Source organism: Anguilla anguilla, chromosome 17 (genome assembly GCF_013347855.1).
Source record: "Anguilla anguilla isolate fAngAng1 chromosome 17, fAngAng1.pri, whole genome shotgun sequence".
Lineage (NCBI taxonomy): Eukaryota > Metazoa > Chordata > Actinopteri > Anguilliformes > Anguillidae > Anguilla > Anguilla anguilla.
This window is the reverse complement of record NC_049217.1, coordinates 30,624,570-30,649,690: the sequence shown is the minus strand read 5'-3', so window position 1 is coordinate 30,649,690 and position 25,121 is coordinate 30,624,570. Positions and strand designations below refer to the sequence as shown.

General features: G+C 46.7%; 2 protein-coding genes across 4 annotated transcripts; both read right to left on the bottom strand.

The window, feature by feature from the left end:
- Window positions 1-1,381: 1,381 nt before the first annotated feature.
- On the bottom strand, window positions 1,382-15,703 carry LOC118216625 (jupiter microtubule associated homolog 1-like). The gene is made up of 5 exons (XM_035397980.1): window positions 15,511-15,703; window positions 13,104-13,246; window positions 5,183-5,289; window positions 4,128-4,155; window positions 1,382-1,587 (listed from the first exon to the last, which is right to left on the bottom strand). The coding sequence occupies exons 1-5, from the start codon at window positions 15,564-15,566 to the stop codon at window positions 1,448-1,450; spliced, it is 474 nt and encodes a 157-aa protein (XP_035253871.1). The 5' UTR covers window positions 15,567-15,703; the 3' UTR covers window positions 1,382-1,447.
- Window positions 15,704-18,321: 2,618 nt separating this feature from the next.
- Window positions 18,322-25,075, bottom strand: LOC118216626 (small ubiquitin-related modifier 2-like). 3 transcript variants are annotated; one of them, XM_035397983.1, is made up of 4 exons: window positions 24,928-25,075; window positions 22,104-22,235; window positions 19,320-19,391; window positions 18,322-18,981 (listed from the first exon to the last, which is right to left on the bottom strand). In XM_035397983.1, the coding sequence occupies exons 1-4, from the start codon at window positions 24,946-24,948 to the stop codon at window positions 18,919-18,921; spliced, it is 288 nt and encodes a 95-aa protein (XP_035253874.1). In that variant the 5' UTR covers window positions 24,949-25,075; the 3' UTR covers window positions 18,322-18,918. The 3 variants fall into 3 exon arrangements, with proteins under 3 accessions (XP_035253874.1, XP_035253872.1, XP_035253875.1); XM_035397981.1 differs by lacking the exon at window positions 24,928-25,075 and adding an exon at window positions 24,323-24,417; XM_035397984.1 differs by lacking the exon at window positions 24,928-25,075 and adding an exon at window positions 23,815-23,838.
- Between the last annotated feature and the right edge of the window lie 46 nt (window positions 25,076-25,121).

Here is a 25,121-nt window from a genome sequence, read left to right as displayed (position 1 = left end):
GTTCAAATCAGCGATACCATGTGGTAGTTTCTCCCATTCCGTTTGACAGTCCCGTTACCAGCTTCAAAGAGTTAAACAGCCTACCTAACTAAAGATAAAGCAATTTACAAGCTGCGGCACAGGCACATGACTGCGTGCACTGTGCAGTCACCAACTAATAGTAAAGCCGGATAAGTTCACCAGAGACCAGAGCGGCTCTATTCAAGACTTCATGGATCGATTGAAACAGTAGGTTCGTTTGGGTAATATCCTACAGAGGCTGCAAACAGCAACTCGTGTGCAGTTGCGCCGAACAAAAGACAGCGAGTTGACGGAGCTGATTGCAATCGGTATTAAAGGCAATTTGGACGTAATCTTGTTCGTCCATGGCATTATGCATGATGATGGCGCTGGTTCATTCAAAATGTTTTGTTTGCCATTGATTTCCTTTAAAAGGCATATTTAAACTGACCAAACTTCTTAATTTGTGTTAGCTATATGATTTTTGGTGCGGAAACACGCGAGAAAAGCCAAGGAGTCTACTAAAATGCTCGAGAGATTTTAAAATGTCCCCTTAAAAGGCAGGAATCGTTTTATCCCAGTTTGCCAACTGTACTGAGCTCTGGTAGAATAACGGTCTTATTAATGGTGTAACAGCGCCTCCGTGTGGACATGTTGAACTGGTACGAATAGCAAATGAGCAAGGAACAGAGAAATTGAATTTATGATCATACACGATTTCACTATCGATTTAGACCAAAGAGTACAGCTAATCGCAAACGCATCGAGGGGAGGCACAGGAGAAATGGGTGATTTTTGCTGGATAGGTGAATTTTAAGATTACGATATTTAGCTTCTACAACTACTGTAGTTTCATAAAATACCTGAAACCATGATAAGACAGAACTTAAAATAGTTCAAATAGATTATTTCATCCCAGCTGTGTCAAGTATACAAAAGACAAAATTTGCTTTAAGGGCCATTTTTTCTAAATTACACATTTCCTGTACACCCCCACTACCACCATTTACCAGATTATTAATGGCAGACTTCAGAAACTAACTTTGCTGTGACCAAAAAAGTTATTAAAAAAAACACTCAAGCAACAAGTTCATATCAATCTTTATTGTACTTAGAAATTCACGCATCAAATCTTTTTTTTATTTTTTTTTACCGTTTTTACATGAGGGGGCCGGGGGGGGGTGAAAGTGGAGCTGTGTCTCATGCCTTAGTCAGTAGGCCGATTCTCTACAGGAGGAGCTGAAATGTAGCAGATACATAAAGTGCTTCTGTCGCCATATTGTTTTTTGAGGGGGGACTGGGGGGGGGGGGGGTGGGTGTGTGTGTGTAAAAAAAAAAAAAAAAAAAAAGCTGCAAAGTAAAAGAGAAAAAAAGAGGGGGATGGGGGGGTTCTTTTTTTTTTTTTTCAAAAATAATGATGAAAGAGTTCGCGGAGAAAGAGGCTCCTTCAACCCAGGATCAGGCTGGACTTGCCCCCGGGGGGGTTCCTCCGACCCGCGGGGGCCCCGGCGGGTACTGTGGGGGCCGAGGGCTGTGGCGCCTCCTCCTTCTGTTCCGGGACCTCCTCCGGCACCTCCTCTTCGCATGCTAAGCAAAGCAATCACACACAGCGTGCAAACACAGGAGTTACCACTACCCAACACAGAGACAGAGACAGACACGCACACACACGCACGCACACGCGCACCACAGAGCTCCGCCCCTTAAACACCTGTATTGGACCGCTGAGCACCACGCATGGTGGTCAAGGCGATCCAGGTCGTCGTGGGAACGCCACTCCCTTCAATGTTGAGGGATATTTCACTTGACGTTAGTATGGTTTATTTTTTTTTTTATTTGCTATTTTTATTTTTTTTAAATCCATCCATTATCCTCCGTAGTTAGTCTGTGCTTTAGAACTATTCATTTCGGCGAGGTCCCGGAAATAAATGAGTCTGAATCGGGAGCTGGACAACCGGGAGGAACGGCAGTGCCGATAACGGTCAGCAGGGGGAGTCCGCAGATGCCGAGTCAGACCTATTTAGCATTGTGCCCAGATTGATAGTCCCGTTTAAGAAATTTTGTGCTTGTTGATTCAACCTGTTTGTTCAATTCTGGGAAGCGATGATCACATGCTGACCACCCAGGACACCCGATATGCAGCGCTGGGTCTGCCACACTCCACAGCGCACCAATCGGGGCTCTCACAGATGAGTCGGGGGAGGATGATTCATGTGCAGCTCATACTGGTGCACAATGGATGGGGGGGGGGGTTGCTGGTGCACATGGATACCCCTCAGATTTCCTGGACAACGCTACAGGAAATTACGCACCAGCCTCCATAGCTGGCGGCTGCAGTACCAGAATTAACGCTGCAACAGGGGGAGCCAATGCCTGCTCACCTCTTTGAAGAGTGGTTTCATTTGGGGGGGGGGGGGGGGGGGGGGGAATGATGCCCCCCTCCCCTCCCCTTTTTTAAATTGTTAAACCAATTGTTTGTTTTATTGCTCAATCCGACTTCCTTCCTGTCCGATTACAATCCCCAGAATGCACTGTGACGCTAGCCACACCCCTCCTGCCTGTTGGCACATGGCTGCTGAAAGATAAGGCAGCCTAAATTTAATTCCACAAAGCAAGGCACGAACTGGCTGTGCCGTTGCCTGCGGAGAACAATGCCTGCATGTCAGAAATGACAAAGTGCCACCGTCAGTCTTCATGTCTAAAGCGCTCGAGAACATTCATTCCAGGAGAGTTTAACTGTACAACACCACAGCGGGAGACCGTCTGCTGACCCAATATATAAAATTTCCCATCGGCTGGTGGTTCGATTCCCCACCATAGCCCTTTATGTACTGTGATCCCACCTCTATCTGTAACCCTCTCTGCTCCCCATCCCCCATCTAAATAAAGCCAACAATACTTCAGGAGGGAGGCAACTGTCAGCTGTCCTTAAATAATATAATTAAGCATGAAAATAACCTGCAATGCGTTCTGGGCCGTCCGTACTGCTGTACATCACATGGTGAGAGAGTCACAGACTGTGCGGAGGATCTAGGGAGCTGCTTTTCGATGCGGATGCAGTCTCAGTGAATGGAAGAAATGAGACTGTTCTTCCTGAACGGACCGTAATGACCCGAGAATTTCCTGACCCTCTGTGCAATTTCCCCTCGAGTTGCAGAAAAAAGGCTTACTTCCCATGAGAGGAAACAGAATGCTGAGGAATACTTATACTTAAATACATATATATAATATAATAAAAGTATGCTTGGCATATCATTTTTTTTTTTCACAGGTATTAAGTTGCTTAAAAAAAGGTTGATATTTTCAGTACTGCACCACTCCTGCTTTGATGAGAGACCAGCTAGTGGTCTTTTAACATCCACATCTAATTAGTATTTATAATTAATTGGGAATACACTTGCAAAATAATGTCCAAGTAGTTCCTGAAGTCATTATTGACTGCCATTGACAAATGTCCCTTAATGGAAGCTGTACAGATGCTGGAAACAACCTCTAAATCCTGGCCTTCACCCTCCCCTGACCTCCAGACATTCCTCTTCCGATTCCTTAGCACGATAAAAGCAAACCGCACCCTCCGCACCCTCCACGCCGTCCGCACCCTCCGCACCCTCCACGCCGTCTGCACCCTCGCGCCCTCCACACCCTCCACGCCGTCCACACCCTCGCGCCCTCACACCCTCCACACCTTCGCGCCCTCACACCCTCCACACCCTCCGCCCCTAGCGCCCTCCACGCCCTCCGCACCCTCACACCCCCGCGCCCTCCGCACCCTCGCGCCCTCCGCACCCTCACACCCCCTCGCCCTCGCGCCCTCCGCACCCTCACACCCTCGCGCCCTCCGCACCCTCACACCCTCACACCCTCGCGCCCTCCGCACCCTCACACCCCCGCGCCCTCCGCACCCTCACACCCCCGTGCCCTCCGCACCCTTACACCCCCGCGCCCACCGCACCCTCACACCCTCGCATGGTTCTTCCTGCGGCCGGAGCCGGGCAGCACTGCCTAACCGGCACGGTTACGGGGTCATTAATCACCCTGCAGCGCCCCATGACCACTTCCTGTCCTTTACTCAGCGTTTTTTTTAAAGATGGTGTATGGTGATTCCGCAGAGAAAGATAGGCACTTACCAGCGCTGGACGGCTCCGCCTCTCCGTCCTGCAAAACACAATGGGGGAAGTTACAGGATGGAAAGTGTGACAACTGACCGGGGGAGCATCCTGAAGCAGGATTACCGGGTCAGATGGATAACTGCGCTGAGTAAAATCCAGCTAACTCCGTAATCCTGCTCTGTGATACAGGGTTTTACTCAGCGCAGTTATCCAGCTAACTCCGTAATCCTGCTCTGTGATACAGGGTTTTACTCAGCGCAGTTATCCAGCTAACTCAGTAATCCTGCTCTGTGACACAGGGTTTTACTCAGCGCAGTTATCCAGCTAACTCAGTAATCCTGCTCTGTGATACAGGGTTTTACTCAGCGCAGTTATCCAGCTAACTCAGTAATCCTGCTCTGTGATACAGGGTTTTACTCTGCGCAGTTATCCAGCTAACTCTGTAATCCTGCTCTGTGAAACAGGGCCCATGTTTTGACCACGGAGCACTCTAAACCAGTGGCATAACCATATACACCCTGCAGCCCGTAAGTGTTTGGACAGGGACACAGCTGCACTGCATGTGAATGACTGCGTGGAAATAGCCACAAACAGCCCTTTTAAGTAGAAAGTGCTTTTAGCAATCAGTCTATGTGTCTTGGAATGAAGCAAAACACTAGATTTACTTCAGCGAGCCAAACAATGAGCCATTTATACATCTACTGTGCAGTTTTTTTTCCATATTGTCATATGGTAATATGCACCAATATGCACAAGCTTTTGTTTTCTTACAGTAAAGATTAGATTAGCTTGCTAGCTGGAGAAAGCAATACAACCACAAACTAGCTACATTAGAACATCACCAAGTAACTGCCATTTCAAACTACACATTACAAAATACTAAAACTAACTAGCTTCCCTACCACAGCTGGCTCTATCCCCAAGTAATAGACCTATTGGTTTATAAAAAAAAATAAAATAAAAAAATAAAAAAACATGGATGCATTTTTATGGAGAATGTAAGTGAGTCTGCTGTGCATCTCTCCTGGCCCAAGACATCATATGTGCACCAGATGGACGAGCGCTGTCCCTACCCCAGCGGAGGCCTCCTCAGGCACAGAGTTGTTCTGGTTGGCAGCGTGGTGGCATCGTCTCAGGGGGGCGGACGGCTCTCCACACAGCACCCCCGTGGGCTTCCCGCCTGCAAGACAAGAGGCGCCGTTACCCAAGATGCTCTACGCGCCACCCAGATACGCTAGCTCCCGCGCTGCACCCGGTCCTCCGGCGTCCTTATTCCAGAAGGTTCCGGCTGGTCCGGGCGGTTCGTGCTGAAGCTACAGGAGCCACGGCTGCTCCTTCGAACCACAGCCCTGGGAACATTCACAAGCGCCCAGCGAACCCGAACATCAAGATCCAACCAGAGGGCCCAGCCTTTAGCCCTCAACTGCTCCCAAAGTCTGAGTGAGAATAACGAATCCAACACTCCAAGGCCTCACGCACACCAACGTTAAAACAGGTTTCGAAAAGCGTTTCAGCTCCTTAAAACAGCCCCACACCGAAAACATTTCACAATTCTCAAAGCAAGGATCAGAAATGCTGAAACTGCTGAACCCTGAATGTGTACAGGGATAATTTGAGAAAACCTACCTGTAGAATCATTTTCCATTGGTGGTACTCTAAATTCTTGCAAGTTCTGCAGGAATTTCAAACATCTTCACAGTTAAATTGACAGAAGAAAATTTTTTAAAATTAATTCTATCATATGGTTACTGAGGAACACAAGAGATTCTTTCATTCTGCGTGGAGCGCATTCGAGGTTTCTAAAAACCACAGAATGCATTCGAGTGATGAGCACGAGCGGGTCGAGGTAGCGGAAACCTAACTCAACCGAAACGTTTCCGAATCCAAAACCAGAACAGACCCACGAGGCCGAAGGCAACGGGACAGAACTCCTGCTCTTATCCTCACAGTCCAGGGCTCAGTCTTCTCCGCCCCATTTAACAGAAGCACCGCGAGGGGGCGAGGGGGGGGCACGAGGGGGGGGGGGGGGGGCGGGGGTGTGGAGCTGTCATGCAGGAAGTGCACTTAAATGGGAAATATTCACCATCGATTGAATAATTAAACTTCATCATTCTAAATGCGAGGCCGACCATCTGGTTTGTGCTCCCACTTGAGCACGTAGCCCACAAGCCCCGTCGATCAGTCTCGATCGGCTTTTAAGAGCCACCGGCTCCCAGAACGCTTTGCGGTTCGCTCGCATCTCGTAATTACCACTGAAATGCACACTTCCTGCTTCTGCCGGTGCCCCCCGATCGTGGTCGACTGAGACCCTTTGTGTAGAAACGGGGGGGGGGGGGGGAATGCTACTAATGATCTTCTCATGACGAAAATGCACCGCCACGCCCGGCAGACGTTCCCAGCCTGCAGTTTCATGGCCTTCAGCGGGTCAGACTGTGCGGGGGGGGGGGGGGGGAATAAACTAAAAAGCTGCTTTTGCAAGAACCAATCCACCAAGCTACCCCCCCGCATCCACCCACACTCCCGGCTTAAACCAGGCTTTACAGTGTTGTGCTAATGTCTGGCACCAGAACCGGGAGTGTGGATTCCATCCAGAGAGAGAAAGATCACGCGAAGAAGCCAAAACTCACAAACCCACCCCCTTATCTATGGAGTTGGCCCGGGGCTCCCGTTCGAGCGCAGATTTAGCAGCCCGAGCCACCGCGGCGGCCCGTGGGCGCGTCGTATCGGTCCTCATCTTCCACTGGGAGCAGCGCGGTGGCGGCGACCACCACCTCCGGATGTAAATTATCCGCCACAAACGGCGGCTAATGGAGTCCGATGGACTGCCGTCCTGAGAGCCGCCATTGTGCGCGAACAATGCCCCGCTGGAGGAGCGTCGGCGGGACTCTGTGAAAGGGGCCTTCAGTGCGCGGACTGGCCGCGGCCCAGCTGGACGGGGCTCCCTGCGCGCACGCGAGCGCAAGCCGCCATGCTACGCTAACGTCCCGAAACGCCGGGGCCGCCCGCCTCCGTCCGCTCTGGCCGGTGCTCCCGCGCGATCCGTGCGCTCTCACGGTCGCCCGGGTGACCGGGGCCCTTGAAGGCCCTGCCCCGCATAGCGGCACGGCTCCTCAGGGGCCCCTCCTGTGGCCCCTCCTGTGGCCCCCGGCCCTGCCACTTGACTGAATCCTAGCTTGGGAGCTGATTTGTTTCGCGTCCGCAATGCATGCTGGGATAGCTGGCGATGCGTGGCAAGCCGGTGAGGCGGCCAGAAGGACGGGGAACATTATGGGTGCGATAACCAATCAGAATAAAGATCTGACATCATGAAATCTGAAATCGGAGACAGTTTGCATTTCCTCATTCCACGCAGTTGTTACAGAGGACTGTTCAATCGTGGCCATGTGGCGATTTCTAAAACACACGATCGATACGCATTTAAGGAAGGCAGTTTTAAAAAATGGAGAACGCGTCCTCGAACGGCCGACCGGGGGAGGCGAGAGCGATGCCAGGGCATCTCCTCGCAGGATGTCTGGCGTCACCCCGAAGCCGAGTTCTTTCAGGGTCTCCCCTCCTAATAAGGTCTGATGTGAAAAGCCAGCGCACCTCGTATTTCAAACAACCCCCCCTCCCCCTCCCCCTCCCCCTCCCCCCCCCCCGGAGCAGCCACCAATCAGAGCATGACCACGCAGCCTCAATGACCAATGAGAATTTACTGCTCCTCACTCAGAAACGGTCGTTAAACAGAAAAGAGGGGGAAAAAAAACTCACTAAAGTTCTCTCTGCTGACAGCAGTCTGCGCTGGCTGTCTGTAGCCTCCAGCCCAGAGAGGGACTGCAGCTTTACGAGCACTCACCCGCCGTCTAAACAGTGTCAAACCGCTACTACACAACCCAGCGACAACGGCCCCACTTAACCTGAGGCCTGCATCACAGAGCAGGATTACAGAGCTGGCTGGGTAACTGCACCAAGCAAAACCCGGAACTGTCCCAGATCTGGAACGTGGACTGGAGCAAAAAGAGCTGTTCTGAGTTACAACACAGCGCAGTTATCCAGCTAACGCAGTAATCCTGCTCTGTGATACAGGGTTTTACTCAGTGCAGTTATCCAGCTAACGCAGTAATCCTGCTCTGTGAAACAGGGTTTTACTCAGTGCAGTTATCCAGCTAACTCAGTTATCCTGCCCTGTGAAACAGGGTTTTACTCAGTGCAGTTATCCAGCTAACTCAGTAATCCTGCTCTGTGAAACAGGGCCCTGGCTGGTCTTCTTACAGATAAACTATCAGCATTACCAAACCCCAGGAACGGGAAGCATCCAGAATAATGAACATAATTTAAATCCTGGAGGAAAGCGTCTTCACGATGCCGCTGACTCATGTGCAGCAGCACCTGGAGACGCACACCTGGACCGCACAGGTGCGGGCGCAGGCTCGCCTCCCCAGCAGCGGCTTGCACTACAGACGCAGTCAAGCTGAAGCACAGCTGGGCTAAAGGAACACAGACACTCAAACGCGAGGCCTCAAAAGAGAGCTCTGGCGCACAAGAGACGACTGCTCATCTCCCCTCCCCCTCCACCCCATTAAAAAAAACCCCACAAAGAGTCAAACATTTCCTGTCTGTTCCTGATTAAGGCTCTTGCCAGGCTGCTGAGAGAGTGCTGTGTCGCTCCAGCTGAAAAAGGAAGGCCAGGTTGGTGCTTGGTGCGCTCCAGCGCTACAATCGCACACATGCTCCCCATGCGGGGGGGGGTGGGGGGGTGGACCCGAAACCGAAGCAGAGTGGACCGAACTGGCGTATGGGAACTGCTGCGTATGCACCATCAGCTCCAAATCAGGTCTCAACCCTTTAACCTCTTAGCGCATTGCCCCTAGTGGTGGGCACGCCCGCGTGCCTAGATTACTAAAGTCAAACATTCGGTGCTACTGCAACCAACGTGTGAGATGAAAACAGAAACGCGTTGTTTCAGTTTCATTAGTAGACGATACATGACAACTATGCCGAAAACGGAGTTTCGCAGCCCCACCATTGTCGCTCCGGTCGTTCATTTAACACGCACCCCCTCCCTGCAGTCTCATCTAAAAAACACCCCCCACCCTTGACATAATGGACAATATTGTCTATCCTGGCATTAATAAAAATATTCTTTCACCACTAAAAAATCGTATTCCGTCATAGCAGCAAGATAAACCCGACAATAGCCCTAAGATATGCCTATACAGCAGTGAAAACGCTGCTCACTGAATAACGAAATAAACGAGAAAAAGTTTTTAAAAATGATACCATGTCATTCTACAGTCAATATCTGGGACTAAATATTGAATAAATATAAAACCTTACTGTTGGTTTTACGTGTAGAGATGTCCCTTTTGAGACTGCGTGGTCATATATTGTCTTGGACAATCCGTTTGGGAAATATAGGCGCATCTGTGACGCCTGGGTATCTTCCAAAATAGCTGTGCGTAACACCACACCTGTTGTTTACGGCGTCGTCGTCCTTTTTAGTACAGTCTGACTTGATTTACAATTCATTTATTCGGTAGGCGAGAGTATAAGCTTTCTAACGATGTATAACATGTCTAATTCTGCTTTTGGAATAGCGTTTTATAGGTCAGCGTAACAGAAAATATTCTTAGCATAGCATTCACTTACGCAATCACTCTGTTAGCAGACAAATACGATGCACCTAACGAAACGTGTTCAAGGATATTTCGTAATTTCTTGGAAAATACTATTATTATTGAGGACTTCTGAACATAGCTAAACCATATGTTTGCTGATAGACCTAGCTGACATCGTTTTCTGGAGCAAAACAGAAGCGAATAGAACAATATCATTGATACCGTCTCTGTCTCTATCTACTGAACATAGAGGAGATTTCATCATTGCTATGTAAGTATTACCGTTCAAAATATTTCGGTTATATACGTTATTTTTGAAATTGAGTATCTTTAAATAGGTTAGTGGTGTTATATAATGTAAATATTTTACACTGTAATGTAAGCGTTAGACGGAAGTGTAATAGTTTTTGTGAAGCATGCAACAGTGATGACGTCATAGCTGGAACATTGCCAAAACGTGGTGGACGGGTGAAAATTGTTTTCATGTTGTCTCATCCCCATACAAGAAAACATACGAGAGTACAGAGTATAGAAATACACACGAGTTAATTATTACACATTTAGGTACTGTACCGCATTGTGTGACAATGTTTTTGCATTATTTTTTAAATCTGATAGCAATGTTTCATCTTAAACCCTCCTAAGGGGCTCATTTATATGCTTTATAATGGACAAAAAGCATTTTATTCAATTTTGGAGAGATTTTGGATATGTTTCTGGACACCTAGCTATTTTAGACCACTGTACTGACTGAAAGCTTGTAATTCCCATTTGAAAATTATGCAACAGTGATTTTCTTGAGTCAAAACAGTTGATTTGTAGTGAAATACATGGATATGTTATGATTTACAGCAATGCATAATTTAGACATTTTGGATAGATTTGGAGATGCTGGGTACACTGCTTAGTTTTTGCTTCATACATCTATAGTAGTTCTGCATATCCACCCTTAGATTTTATGAACTTGTGGTCAAGAAGTTTTTGACCTAGCACATGTATAGTTTAACCTCCTGCATATATTCAATCTCGCAGTATTTCATTGCGAACTTAAAAAGTGCAAATTTATTTTGGATTTTTTGTCAAAACAATTGCATTTGTGGCACTTTATTTCTTCCAAAATTATGAATATAAACTAATCTGTGTTAGTATTGTAAATTGTACAAATGTCTTGCTTCATTTAAGCCATTTTTCAAGTCTCTGTGGTGTTCACGTCTGGAGTTATAAAGCTTTAAATAGGGTACCCCCTAAATGGGCAAGGATTGGCAAAATTTGGCTTGTTCCTTAAGAGGTTAAGTATGTGACTAGAATTAAAACGTTCTTAGCTGAACATTCTACTGGTGATGTCACAATCACTGCTGGTGACTGAAAGCAGTGGAGTTCTAGAACACTGACTTATTATTTTGAGGAAGAAGAAAAAAAAAAAAACATTCCAGAATGCCTACTCTTCAAAGGGATAATGGGTGAGGTCTGACAAGCTGCGGACGGAAACCTGACCTAGATCTGACATTGCCGGAAAATATCCCGCTGGGAGTCTTTTCTTAAAGAGATGCTGGGCCAGAAGGGCATTTAGCCAACAAGGGCACCAGCCCGTTCTTCAGCCATGACCAGAGACTGGTTTTCACCTGACGTGTGAACAGTTAAAAGACTAATAAAATTCAGTTAGAAATGGGTTTACTTGGATGTTTGTTGTCTGCGTTAATAAAAGATACATCTTCCAAGGATCAGCAGTTAATTGCCTTCCATATATGACAGATTGGGCCAACAGCTGAATGCTGAACTAAGTCAATCAATACATGAAATGATCAATAATCCAAGCAAATCCATTAATAATTGATGAATGGATTTGATTGGATTATTGATCGTTTCAGGCTGACTGGAACATAAGCCAGGGTGTAGCCCCCAGGACTAAAGTAAACAGCCCTAGGGTACATCATGCGCATCTCAAATCCTAAAACCACATTTAGGCCAATAGATCAGCTAAAGCAACGCTTACAGCAGTGCGTGTAAAAGCGTAGGACCGGCGCCTGTTAGGATATCCATTACTGCCCCAATTCTGCTCTTCCACAGGGAGGTGCGGAATTTCAGCAGCCCCTGGCGACCCCCAACGGAATGGCAGCGTTTCCACCATTCCACCAATCAAATTCACAGGAAACACAAACACCGTTTTCACAATGACTCCATCGTGTGAGGAGGAGGTATAAAAGGCGCTGCTGTTGGTAGACCTCATCCATCAGAGCCCTCGACCGCCTCGCTTTTACCGGCATCCGCATCCCTTTCTGCAGCAGCGCCGGAGGGGAGGCACCGTGCTGGGAAACGGGCCGGTCCGGACCAGGGGTCTGACGACTAACCGCACTCCAGGGACCGCAAGCTGGGCTCGGAGGAAGCCCGCGTACACAGGGGGACGATTGGGTGCGGACACATTAGCAGGAGTAGGACCCGAGATACAGCCGTCTACACTCTGCCCGTATACAAACGCAGACAACGCTCGGACCTACAGCCCAGCGTCCGCTCGGTCCGCCGGCTTTCAGTCTGACACTTGTTGACCGTCCAATAACGTCCAGTCCAGTAACGTCCAGTAAATGCTTACAGCATCCCCCACCTGAAGTTCCAGATGCAAAATAAAGTCTTATTTGAAAGCAGCACCTTTCAAATAAGTCCTTAAGTGTCTTAAACGATGGACTCCACGACGCTGGAACGTCCCTGCAGATCACTGCAGTACATCAGTGCAGGAGGCCGAATGCATTGTGGGATTGAGCCACACCCATTAGGCCAAAAAGGCACCAGTACTCTATGGCCTTAAGTAGCAGCTAAGCTGGTCTTTCAGACCTGAGCACCTGCAAGGGGCGGTTCAGTTTTAGCAAATAATTAAGGGACCTTATATCCACATTTGACAAATTAAAACGAGTGCAATTCACTTGTCAAACACTGTTAAAACACAATGCTTTCAATCGATTTTATTAAAAAAAAAAAAAAATAAAAAAAATTAAATACCATTCTGCTCAAGATGCTGTGCTATAAAAGATTTTTTTTTAATTGATCTTTACAATTAATGTTTTTCCTCGATAAAACATTACTATTAGCTTATAATTACGCAGCCTTTACAACCTCCAACGTTACCGCAGCAACACTGAACCAAGGAAACTTCAAAATTGCAAAACTGAAACCTGAAAAACTTCTTTTTCTTCCAACCAGTGTGCGTAAGAACACGCCTGGGGTGGTTGTTCCTGTGTAGTAAAGAACTTCTTTATCCATCTAACAGCACAGAATCTGCTGCCTCACTGAAAAAACTGGGTAGAATTCGGACTGTACAGAACTCCAACTGTTTTTTCAGTCTAACACAACTGACCAAGCCTGATCCGGCCATAATAAACGGGACTTCAGAGGTCGGAGTAGCTACCGGGGGGGTTGTTCCGTCGATGAGCGTGGGGGTCATCTGGCTCCGCAAAGATGTTGGAGGCGGTTCTGTTCTTACGGGCCGGTGGCTTCTCCTCGTCTGTGCCGAAGGATATGTTCGAGGCTCCGCCGGGGGGCCGCAGTACCCTGTGAATACCGACAGTCAGTGGCTGGCAGCGGGGCATCAGGCTGACAACTCGCACATTATAGCCGCACGGAGAAGCCCCACCCTAGGACAAAAGACACACGCGCTCAACCGAGTGGCCTTAAACGCGCAGGCGGCCAGTCGAGTGCCCCCCCCCCCCCCCCATGTCATCAATACAGACAAAAAGCACGTGCGCGTGCACTGCAGCACCGCCTTCCTGCACACACGGTCGGCCTTCATCTCTGATCGGAAAGATCTTCGGTGGCTCAGTAAAGACTGATATAATCCATCTCCCATAAGTTGCTTTCAGAATGCTGATATTAAATATTTTTGCGCGCACAGCTACGCCACACAGTCCATTAAAATAGATTTCTGGACTTTGTGAGAATAAATGACACACGCGTCAGCAAATTCCTAGAGAGTGTATTTTTTCCCAAACCAGAGCCTTCCAAATAACACACTGCACTATACTAACTGCTTACAGAACTATACACTGTTTTTCTCTCCCGTCCCCATTGACGACTCTTGATAGAGCTTATAAAATGGATGTAGCCTAATCGCATAACCATTCCACGACCCCTCCCGCCCCTCCTCCCCCTTTGAGCTTTATGGAAATGCTGGCATCTACCAGCTGACACCAAGCAGCTGTTCCAGTCAGACAAAAAAAATTAATGAAATAAAATAAATCAAGTTTCTCCCGTCCACAAGACCAGGCAGAAAGTCTTAAAACCGAACATGAAATAACAGATCGCTATAATTTTAAACGGCCGTAGTGTGCACGCGGTGTCTGTCGCGGAAGGTTAATCGTAATGCTTAAACCAGACTTAACCTTCTGAGCAGATGAGCTCATGCAATTCCACGCAGGCGGTGGGGAGAAAGGCTCTTTTTTAGAAGACCCCACCCTACAATGAAACGGCAAATATTTACTATATTGTGTCACGACTTCAGAATGTAGAAAAGCTAGATTTACGAAATCTACCGGCTTGATAATAAATAAGTTTAGAACCAAGAGATGATGTTCCTAGTTAATCAACTGTCCGTTTCAGATTCTTTGTATTTGAAAATGGATGGTTCGAGGGACTTGAGCGATTAAGTCATTAGCAAGCTAATATACAGGACTGTACAGTCGATCAGTAAAGATCAGGAGCTAGCAAGCCAAACCCTTGCTGGATTTTTCAGGCAACAGCCCCCACCCCAAGAAAAAAACCGCATTACCTAGCTAGCTTGCTGGCTACCAAAAGAAAAGGTCTGGAAAATCGCTACCGTTAGCTGAACGGACTACACAACTGCACTGGCGCTTCATTTCACAGAAGAACACAATTTACAAAGCCTTTCAGCTAATTATCCAGCCAACAGATCCCACAAGCTGTCAACTAACGTGAGAAGACTAGCGTCTGCTAGCGTAAATAGCCAACTGCTGCATTTCAAACGAGGGTTTCCTTTCAACAGTGGCTGCATTCAGCACCAGTATTCACCCAGTCAATAGCATGCAGCATGTTGTACTGCATCACTATCTTCAGCTACAATGGCAGTCTGTTAGTTCTTGCAATAGGTTTTTTAAATGACAATTTTGTGACGTGGCTAATTTTTTTTTTTTTAAGTTCCCCATCTATCCATCTGGTTACATAAGCGTAAAACGGGTTACCGTTACAAATCGAAACAAAGCCTGTCTTTTCACAAAATGGAAATCAACAAAGCAAACGTTATCTAACTAGAAGCAAAGCACAATCATACAATGCCATGAAAGCCAACGTTAACTAGCGAGTTAACTGTTAACACTGGCAAACTCACAGGAATTAAAGATAACTCAATCTCTGCCTCAGCCTTGATTGCAAGCGCTTAACTGAGTGATATCAGCAAGCTGGCCAGTGATATCCAAACTTATGGCAGCGAACATTAACCCACTTAGCAGCCAATAGGCAACATTAATGACGTTTAGCGAAAACTACAAGATAACCATGTATAAACATTTTGTTCGTTAACTATAGTGCCACAGTAATGCACATTTCCGGTACCTACACACCATTTGTGAGCGGAAAAGATAACAAGATAGCTAGTTTGCAATAATAAAAAAAGAAAGTTTGGCAGCTATGTACGAGGTTATCAAGCTAGCTACCTAAAAAATGTACACACCAAACGGATTCACTTTAAATATGGGAAGCGAGCTAGACACCCAACTCAATTATGCGCCCCCTATTATCTGGCTAGCTAAGTGGGTTCCATTTTCTTTTGTTTGTCTGCCTACGTTTAACTGTCGTCTATTTACCTGGAACTATTTTTCGCACTTGGGTCCATCCCCTGGTAAGTGGTGGTCGTCGTCATTTTACAGTCTAAATTAATAACCACGTTGTCGTAGCGGTGATTCTATAAACTGCTTAGCTGTTGAGTAAATCCTTTCTTCTCTTCAAGCCCTCATAGGCTCCACCCGACTTAGACCGAACTGAAGTCCAAGCGGGGAACGTCGTTTATACAAGTTTACTCCCACCCACAGGACTCAGCCCAAGGGAGTTCCCACATTCTGGTTGGCCACAAACCCGAAAGTCTGATCTGTCATTGGGCGTCCACACTGCCATTCAACGTCAGTCGCCTTATACAGTCATGTCATTGATCATATTTTTTAAACAAAATTCAAGTCTTCACCTCGAGAAGCAAATAGCTAGCAATTACTGCGCTTTCCAACGGACGTGTAACATGAGATTAGATTGCGAATAGGCCTAATCAGTAATTCCCCCTGGTTTCCTTGATAAAGCAATATAAGACAATTAAATCCACAGACATTTGTATATTTATCTAAACATATGAAGAAAAGCGTCCGAAGTTTCAACATTTTTTTAGCTTTTACCGTCTGTAAATATTCAACATATGCAACTTCTTATTTGCTTGAGTATTTCAAACCTGTACAAAACGAATAGTTAACCTGCAGGAAAACAGTTAAATTCATCCTGACCAGAAGCTGGCAGTCCTCTATGGACAGACATTATATCATAGCAAGTGATATAATGTTTAGCGTGGTTTGCAAGTGCTCACACAGTCCTCACACCCATCACTAAATATGTGTCCCTGTTTGCAGCAGCATAGCCAGAAATATTCCTATAGTTGTGCCTGCTAGATAGAACCAGGTAAATTCTGCACACGTTAGGAAGTATTTTTTCACGCAGAGAGTAGTCACTGCATGGAATAGCTTGTAGAGGCAGAAACTCTGGGAGTTGTTTCAGCACCAGGCTTAATACGACGTGCTAGATACTATCTAATTTGTCGGTAAACCAAGCACTACAGCGCACTGTGGGCTCACTTTAGTGGTAGGAAAATGGTGAGCATGTTTGGCTGAATGGCCTGTTCTCATCGTTATGTTGTGTTAGGTGGGCTGGAACTACCTAGAAGGGCGCTCAAAATTAGGAGTGGTGGTTCAGGTAAGATCCATGGGTGAGACCAGGAGACTGGCGGTTATGGCCCACTTCTCCCGATGTGGTCATTTCTTTGTACCAATGTCTTCACACTATTGCAGCAGTGTGCTACAATAAGCCTCCTCCTCAGATCCACTCCTTCCTTACACTGTGTCCCGATAGTCAGAAAACCAGACCGTTTCCATTCTGTGCCATTCAGTTCACTGTCACAATGAAGATCGACAGAGAGAGGAAATTATAAAATTAGGCACCCAAAAAACCAACAAGTGAAGTACAGAAAAAACTCTCTCTAGTTGGAAGAACAACACTCAAACAGTGGCAAAAGATGGCTTCTCCTCGGGGGAAATGTTTAGGCTGTGAAAGGATATATAGGCTAGGAGGAGTGAGAGTTGGCTCTGTGCATTGTAGCCCGTTCAGCTCATTTGCCTCCTCATGCGTTAATGCAGATGTTTGACCTGCTGTCGCTCAATCAGCAGCTGGAGAGCATGCACCTGGTGAACCGCAATATCGCTTTCAGACACCAGGCCACTCCAGCACCTGACTGAAGGCCCAGCTGACAGCTACATCTCCAGGATTAAAAAAAAAAAAAAAAACTTGCTGCAGATATATCACATTGTGCTAGGGTCTAGTCAAAGATGTACTAAGCATTCCTCGTAATAATAAATGTTTTTTCAAATTCATTCCATTTGCGTCAGCTCTGTAGGAAAGGGCCAGAATAATTGTTGAAATAAATCGCGTGGAGCAACCAGTAATGGAAAAATCTGATGCAGCCACAAATTTAAGACACATTTGTAGTGAAGATATGAATATAAACAGGCATGAAGGCAGGACCATTCAGCAGTTATTAGCACTAAGTTCCACAAGCATTATCTTGCAATTTTGCATTTTTTCTGCCACTATATAAACTCTGGATGGTTTATACCTTGAATGCTATGGGAGTAGACCACACAGGCAATATTTATTTGGCCTCAAGGTGGCACTGTGAAGTTTTTATTTTTTTCTTATTTATTCTTTACTTTGAACCATCAAAACAAAGGAAGAGTACACAGGCAGAAGAGCGCCCCCTCTGGCTGAACATGTCTGCAACTGACATCTGCAATATTTAAGATTTCCCCCTTTTTGTTCTTAAATTTAAAACTCTCCAATGGCGTCCTAGCTGGACAACGCAGCTTTAAAATAACCTCTGTGACAGGATGTCCCCCCCCCCCAAATATACAATTTAACACACCATGCCTAAAAAGAACATTTGGCTACATTTGTGCTGGCTTTCTAACCTGTTCCTAACAATAGTTTAAGAAAAAAAGCAAAAAAGTCATAGGTTGGCATAGGTTGTCTTTATCAGTTCAACACATTTCAGTAGTAATACTATTCTGTCTACCCAAAGCTTGCAACTATGAAAGTTGTTTTTACGTCAATTACTGTAAGCATTTTGAAAATAAATCCTGTACCTGTAGTCCAGATTATTAAGAGATAAGATTTATTGATACTTGGTATACAAATCCTTTGATTCCTTTGTTTTTAGTTTGATAGAAGCACCCTAGATGTACTGACATTTCTCACGTGTCTCAGGGTTTAACACTAAATTTTTATTAATTTTTTATTACCAATATGAACACAAACACAGCAGCTTTGCTTAACTGAAATTCATAAGAAAAATTCAAGATAAAACTGAGTTTAATTAAAAAAGGAGAAATATTTTATTTCAACAAGAAATTGATTAGACAACACAAATCTTTAACTTGACTAAAACCCCTTTGGTTGGGCTCTTTATTTTAAATGTGATCTACATTTGAAACAATATATATTCTACACATAACTACTACAATATATAAAAAAAGAGATATAAAATCAATTTTCTGAAACGGATAACAGAAAATTAAGTTTGGATAACCAGCCAATCTCATTCTCGCAGTGAATGAGGTGTAAAATGACTTTTTGGGGTCAATTTTAAAATTTCATTTTCTTTTTTCTTTCGCTTGTCATGATGCTGTCCATCTGTCTCCACAATATCAGGCTTGAGCTGACTCTTCCAGTAGTTATTGCCTCTTCTGGATAGCTAAATGAGTTTCTTAGTTATACTTATGTACAAAATAAAGAGGAAAAAACATGAATTAAAACACTATACAACAGTAGTTATGGATAGCTGTGAAAATGTCTAATTTTGCATGGGTCTGTTTCCGTGGAGACAATGGAAAGGGTGGAAATAGAACAGTATCTGGAAAGAAAGAACTTGTAACGAGGAGGAAGATGGGCGGGGGTCATGTGACGTCTCAATAGAGGCCTCCTGTTTGCTGCTGGAACACATCGATTGTATCTTCGTCCTCCATTTCCAACTGTCGGAGAAGAGGAGACATGACAGTTGAGAGGCAAACTGCAAATCAGTTAAGAACACAGAACAGGAGATTTTCCGTGCAGAGCATGAAGGTGCAGGCCACAGATGTCCCGTCCACACAGACCGGGAAGACGGCCCCTTCCCCAAAAAAAGCACCCCCTCCATTAGAGCGTCTTTCTCAATACAGACGTCAGCAAAATCTTTCATATTGAAAAGAGGGAAGGACACACAGAAGGGAAAGATTTAAATAAAGATTAAGAGGGGTTATTGATGAGGCCAACAGAGACTCTGAGAACAGGGCCAGCAGAGCAGACCTGAGCGGCCCGAGCGTAAGCTCACCTGTGCAGGTGTGTCTGTCTCGTTGATTGGCTGCCCGTCGAACCGGAACCGGATCTGCCTCATCGTCAGTCCCTGCAGAGAAACACGGCTCGTTTAGAACCCGCGGGGATCCCCCCCCCCCCCCAGGCCCAGCGTGCACGCTGAAACAGAGCGTGAGCGTTAAGCACTGACATCACATCAGAAAACCCTCAGGCGCTCAGCACAACCGGCATTCACCATCAGAGCCATGGAGCCATTTCTCAGTGTGGTTTTTAAACTCACTGAAGGTTCTCCTCCAGCTCAACATACACGTCAGTGTTTGTTTCATCACTCGACTGATAAAGTTGGCCGAAAACCCTCAAATGACAGAAACCATAAGGCAAACAAATGCAGACAAATGGAAAACTGAAGACATTTGCCAGTGATCCCGATCATCACATAATTAAATTTTCCTGGCAGCACAATGGCCTTGCATGACACCAAAACGGCTCCAGCGCACCGTCCGTGGACAGCCAGCCCTCCTTACGTCTTTATTCACTTCATTCAGACTGGGGGAAAGCAGAGACAGGACGGTAGATCTCTCGCTGCTGAATGAGGTGTGCTTTGTTTGGGTTGGAGTGGAAACCTACAGGACGGCAGATCTCTAGCTGTTGAGTGAGGTGAGCTTTGTTTGGGTTGGAGTGGAAACCTACAGGACGGCAGATCTCCAGGAGCAGGGCTGGGCGGCGCTGGATTAGAGGGTGCCAGCCCAGATCGCTCAGAGCCAGAATAATTCGCAGCACACGCAGCCATGATTCCCCCATTGTAAGGCTCCAATGCAGCAGCGCATGCCATGCAGCGGTGCATGCAGCGAGTCAGGCTGCGGCGCAGTGCCACGCCCTTCCGATAGGCCCCAGGACAGGGCGTACCGCAGGGCGTGGCGGACATGTTGTCACGGGCACGCCTCTTATTTTGTTGACCGTGTCTTTCTCTTTATGTAGTGAACAAATGGAGCTGGCCAAAGCAGAGACAGCCCCTGTTTGATCACACTGAAGAGCCGCGAGTCACTCTTCTGAGGATGCCCCGCTCTGAAAAGGTGGGAAAAACCTTTCAGCCGACAGAAAAGGACAATCTGACCACACCTGGACCCCACCTGCGGGCCCAACCCGGGCCTACCTGTAGAGCGTGGACCGTTTCATGTGGTACGCACAGGTCAGGGGACCGCGATGAGCGCGACTCCCACAGGAGGAAAACAAATCAAATAATATAAAAGGGAGTACGCTCTTGTGCCATGACTCCAAAACGCAGCAGCAATCATGGGGTAACACCCACATGACTCTGCTTTCAACCCTTCAAGGGCACGAGATCACCAAATCTGTGATTAGAATGTTCTTAATGGAACATTCTAATGCTGATGTAACAGTTACCGCTGGTAACTGAAAGCGACAAAGTTCTAGAACACTGTGCTAGAATTTTGGATTGAAAAACATTTTTTTAAAAACCCACCATACAGTTCAAAGGGTTAATGTACAAAAAATAAAATTTTAGCTAAATCACACACATATATCCAGAGCCTGTATATAGATTGGGGGGTGGGGGTGGGGGCTGTCATCTGGACCGACCTTCAGTTGAAAAGAGGAGGGGGGTGAGCACACGTCCTCAAGGCCTGGGGCCTGGGGGCCTGGGGACTGGGGACTGGGGGCCTGGGGGCCTGAAGAGCTGGTCACTGGTCTTTTTGATCAGTTTTTTGATTGGGCTAACCTGGCTCTGGCGCATGATTGATCTCCTCATCGATACGCACGCGGTCGGCCAGGTGGGAACGTTTCCGCCACCTCAGCACTCTCTCTCTGGCTAGGACTCCCTTCCGCTCCCAAAGGAGACGGTTCTGCATGCTACAGAATAAACACGCTGCAGAGTCACCAAAATGGCGGAAACAACGGGAATCTCCAACGCTCCAGCTCTCCTGAGAGAACTGCAGAGAGAGGGTGGCTTTGAATGGGGTACGCTAGAGCAGGGGTCACCAGAATCCATCTGGGCCATAGCAGCCATAGCCCCACTGTTTTTTGCCTTAAAAAAATAATAATAAAAAAATTAATAAAAACACAGAAGGAGACCTTTTTTGTACACAGTGTGTTACCATGGGAAAAAAAAGTAAAGAAAGAAAATGTTCCACTGTTCTGGTGCACAAGTGGAAAAAGCATTGGGCTACCTGAGTGTGATTAACGCGCCCGCTCATACTCCATTTATAGCCAGGCTGGAATTTAGCTCATAATTTTAGCTCATAAGATTAAATGGCTCTGACCAACACCGCAAATGCGCCGTTTTTCCAGCGGTGGATGCAGACGAACGCCTCTCCTTAGTCTCATAAGGGAATGCAAATAGTGCCGGAATAGGTGAACTAACCGGGTGTTTTGGATGTAAACGTTAGACGTCAATCAGCAATAGCTGCACAGGAAATTGTGTATGTGGATTTGACCTCGGCGTCACACACACGTAGGTGGATGAGCGGAATCGGGACGAGAGCATTTTGGTGGCCAAGTTAAGCGGTGCAGCGCCTAGGGCAGCGAACTCTTGTGCCAAACTCGATGCCCGCCACGGCGCCAGGGCACCTTCTCAGCTGTGCCCCCCCCCCCCCCCTTCTCTGACCCGCTCTGCTTTCTACCCGCCGGGATGAAGCGAGAGGCTGAAGAGGGTGCGCCGGTCTGCTGTCCTTTCAAAAGGAAACAAACAAGAAGAGAAAGCCCACATCTGACAGGTCTCCTGGGCAGCCGCCGGGCCGCCGTGGGGCCGAGGGGCGGGGCCCAGGTGTGCCCCACCTGCCCTCACCTGTCGCTCGCAGTACGCCTTCATAAGCTTGCTGAGCGGCGTGTGCCTCTTGATCTTAAACTGCACCACCGAGCCGTCCTGCCCCGCCACCTTCAGGTTGATGTGGTCGTTATTTTCCGTCTTCACTCCTTCCTGTGGGTGAGAGAGAGAGGGGAAAGAAAAAAAAAAAACGGGTCAAATTCAGTCCCTACATGTTAATACGCATAAATGCACGTCCACTCAAACAGATGCAAGAGAGTACGCTTAACGTCACGGTGAAGTACCTTGCGCAGTGAGGTTATGCCTGCAATTAATTACTCAGTAACATTTAATCTTATCGTCGGTTGGAACGCGGCCATTTTTTATGATGCGTACAGCCGCAGACGGCTGCACTGAAGGAAAGAAGCGGGGAGGCTTCCGATATGAACAGAACTGCACAGGGAGAGAGCAGCACTCCAGTGTGACAGAGCAGAGCTCAGACCAGAAACAGAGCGCCAGGACTGAAAACGGCTCCTGCGACTGCAACGTGTGGAAGAAAAGACACGGCAGAAATATCGCCATGGTGCTTTCGCCGACTACCTTAAGACAAGCCAGATCTAGTGAAAATGTGGCTGGCTGTGCTCTGTAGACAGGAAGTCTGCACACCAGGTCACCTCCCCTCTGCAACCCTCTCAGCCCCCGTCTGCAGGGGCTCCTCATCCATAAATCCAGGCCTGAATAAACAAGGCCTCGCAACGTAGCTGAAACCCTTCTGTGTCCCAGGCGGACATAATTGTAGCTTCAATGTCAATCTGCAAGCAGCTCGGCCAACCGGAGGCGAGGCAAGGTAACAACACAGGCTGTGCGGCAGGCTCCACCCCCCCCCCCCCCTGCCCCAGTCGACAGCACTGAAACCAGGCCTCTCTGGAGCTTTGGAGAGAAGAGCTTCACTGGGAATGCAAACTCTAAAATTACTGTGATTGTGTGCATAGCCTGTGGAAACATACCGCCACTGCAACAGCAGCTTATGAGTGACCTCAAGTGTATTATTTTCTAGCCTTAAACCACAAGCCACTCGATGCTCCCCTAGCAGCCATTGTTCAAGTTGGCAGATCGTCAGAAACCTCTGGACCTAAAATATCCCACGAAACATCCTTTCTGTATTTTAGAAAGTGAACTATCCCCGCATGGGAACGGAACGTAAAACCCACTTTTGGAAGTTCCCATCGTATGAACGACATTTCCTGCGTACGCATCGGTACAACTCTACGATCGTTCACTAGGGGGCAGTGCAGCCAAAAGGGCGTGCAAAACAAGTGCGGCCCCGGTGATTGGCTCAATCGGCAATTCACATTCCCAGGAGCATTCGCGTCACAAAAACAATCACATTCAGCGATTCCTACCACCAGCGCACACAATGTTTTTTAAAAAAGCAAAACAAATCAGTTTGCTCATAGCCCACCTGAGTACCCAGAATTTGGGCCTGTTCTGCACATTACCCTCAGTATCTGATAACGCCAAACATCGAGTGAAATGTGACATAGTGAAATGTAGTTTATAAAGATCACTGTTAAACAGGGCAACAGCAATTATCTACATATGTATCGGTTCCATGCAGACAGACGAGCTAAGGTTATATAGCCGCCAATTAGATTATGTGCAGATTTTGTTCAAGAAGATATTTAATGAGATTTTCCTTTAATGTAATTCACAGACACTATGTTGCACAGATGAAGAACTACTGTGCGATTACCTGGCTCATCAGTACCCATTATGCCAACGAAACATAACGCCGGCACGCTAACTAATGCACAGGAGGGCCCGTCCGGATACACACAATTGTTTTGGTTTCAGGCTGTCACTTGTCTTTTTATCTTTTTTGCCGCTAGACGATTTATTGGTTTCTATGAAATAAAGCAAGCGCTTTATTTAGAAATACTAGCTAGCAACCCAAGTATAACTTAATAATCAAAGGTTTAAAAAGTAACCGAAATAAACGAGTAACGTGTTTGGCTGGTCGTTACTCGTTCCATTAATGGTAACCTCGTCATCATGATACATTAATTGCTTGCTGTTGCCGACCACCTAGTTATCTTTAATAACACATTGGCCGAACCGAACTCGTACCGCCTAATCCAATAAAGACTATAATCACTTGGTTTAGAGGTCATTTTAATGGATTCCAATAGAATCACTACGGTAGCTAGCCATTTTATTTTCATTACATAACTATGATAACTAGCAAGCTACTCCTTACACTTAGTTACACCAACAGCTGGCTGCATCAGTTCTCTGAGGGGTTAACTAGACTATAACGCTAACTGAATTACTAGTTACCACACTACTTCCATACCGGTATATGAATAAAGCTACAATATAGCATTTAAATACGAGCATATTTTCTCATTATAGTGAATAGTTTTAACCGGTAACTAGCAGAGTAGCGAACTAGCTGTGCATGTAACGGGCTAACTAGCTAGCCACTGGACACGTTGATCTAATTAGTCCATCAGGGAGCTTTATTTATCAAGCGACGAGAAGCACTTAGTACCAAATTACTTTTCACTTAAGTGCAGCTGTACTTTCTTAAACGGAAAATTACTCGTTGGCGAACTGATTTAGAAATGCTAAACGGCATCTGCATATCACTAGCTCGCCAGATAGTTAGCAAGCTGTCTAGCTACCCGCCCGTGCAGGCGCGTTCACATCTCTTCCGGTGTTTCTCTCTGAATAGACACAGATAAATTATGTAACTCGCGAATTCGTTGTAATATCGAATCTATAAATAGGGACATAACTCTTTGAGCACTGCAAGTCAATTTTAAGTGAATATTGTATATTTTGCTTTTTCCTTATGGATACTCACCATGGGTTTTTCGTCCGCCATGGCTAAACTCAGCGCGTCTCTCTACGCCACTACACAAAGAGTCTACGGGGGCGCGCACGCACACGCATCCAATTTAAAACCGGTGTTGCGTGCGCGGTCACGATTACTTGGACGTTCTCATACATAGGTAGCATTGGCCAGAGATGGGTCACGAGATTATGTGCGGAGCGCTC

Excerpts from the sequence above, each read along its gene's own strand:
- LOC118216625 (XM_035397980.1), bottom strand. The coding sequence starts at position 15,566 with ATGACGACGACCACCACTTACCAGGGGATGGACCCAAGTGCGAAAAAT. Across the intron at positions 13,247-15,510 it reads AGTGCGAAAAATAGTTCCAG|GGTACTGCGGCCCCCCGGCG; the intron begins GTAAATAGACGA and ends CGGTATTCACAG. Across the intron at positions 5,290-13,103 it reads TCGACGGAACAACCCCCCCG|GCGGGAAGCCCACGGGGGTG; the intron begins GTAGCTACTCCG and ends CTTGTCTTGCAG.
- LOC118216626 (XM_035397981.1), bottom strand. The coding sequence starts at position 24,346 with ATGCAGCCAGCTGTTGGTGTAACT. Across the intron at positions 22,236-24,322 it reads AGCCAGCTGTTGGTGTAACT|GAAGGAGTGAAGACGGAAAA; the intron begins AAGTGTAAGGAG and ends TCTCACCCACAG. Across the intron at positions 18,982-19,319 it reads AGACAGACACACCTGCACAG|TTGGAAATGGAGGACGAAGA; the intron begins GTGAGCTTACGC and ends CTTCTCCGACAG.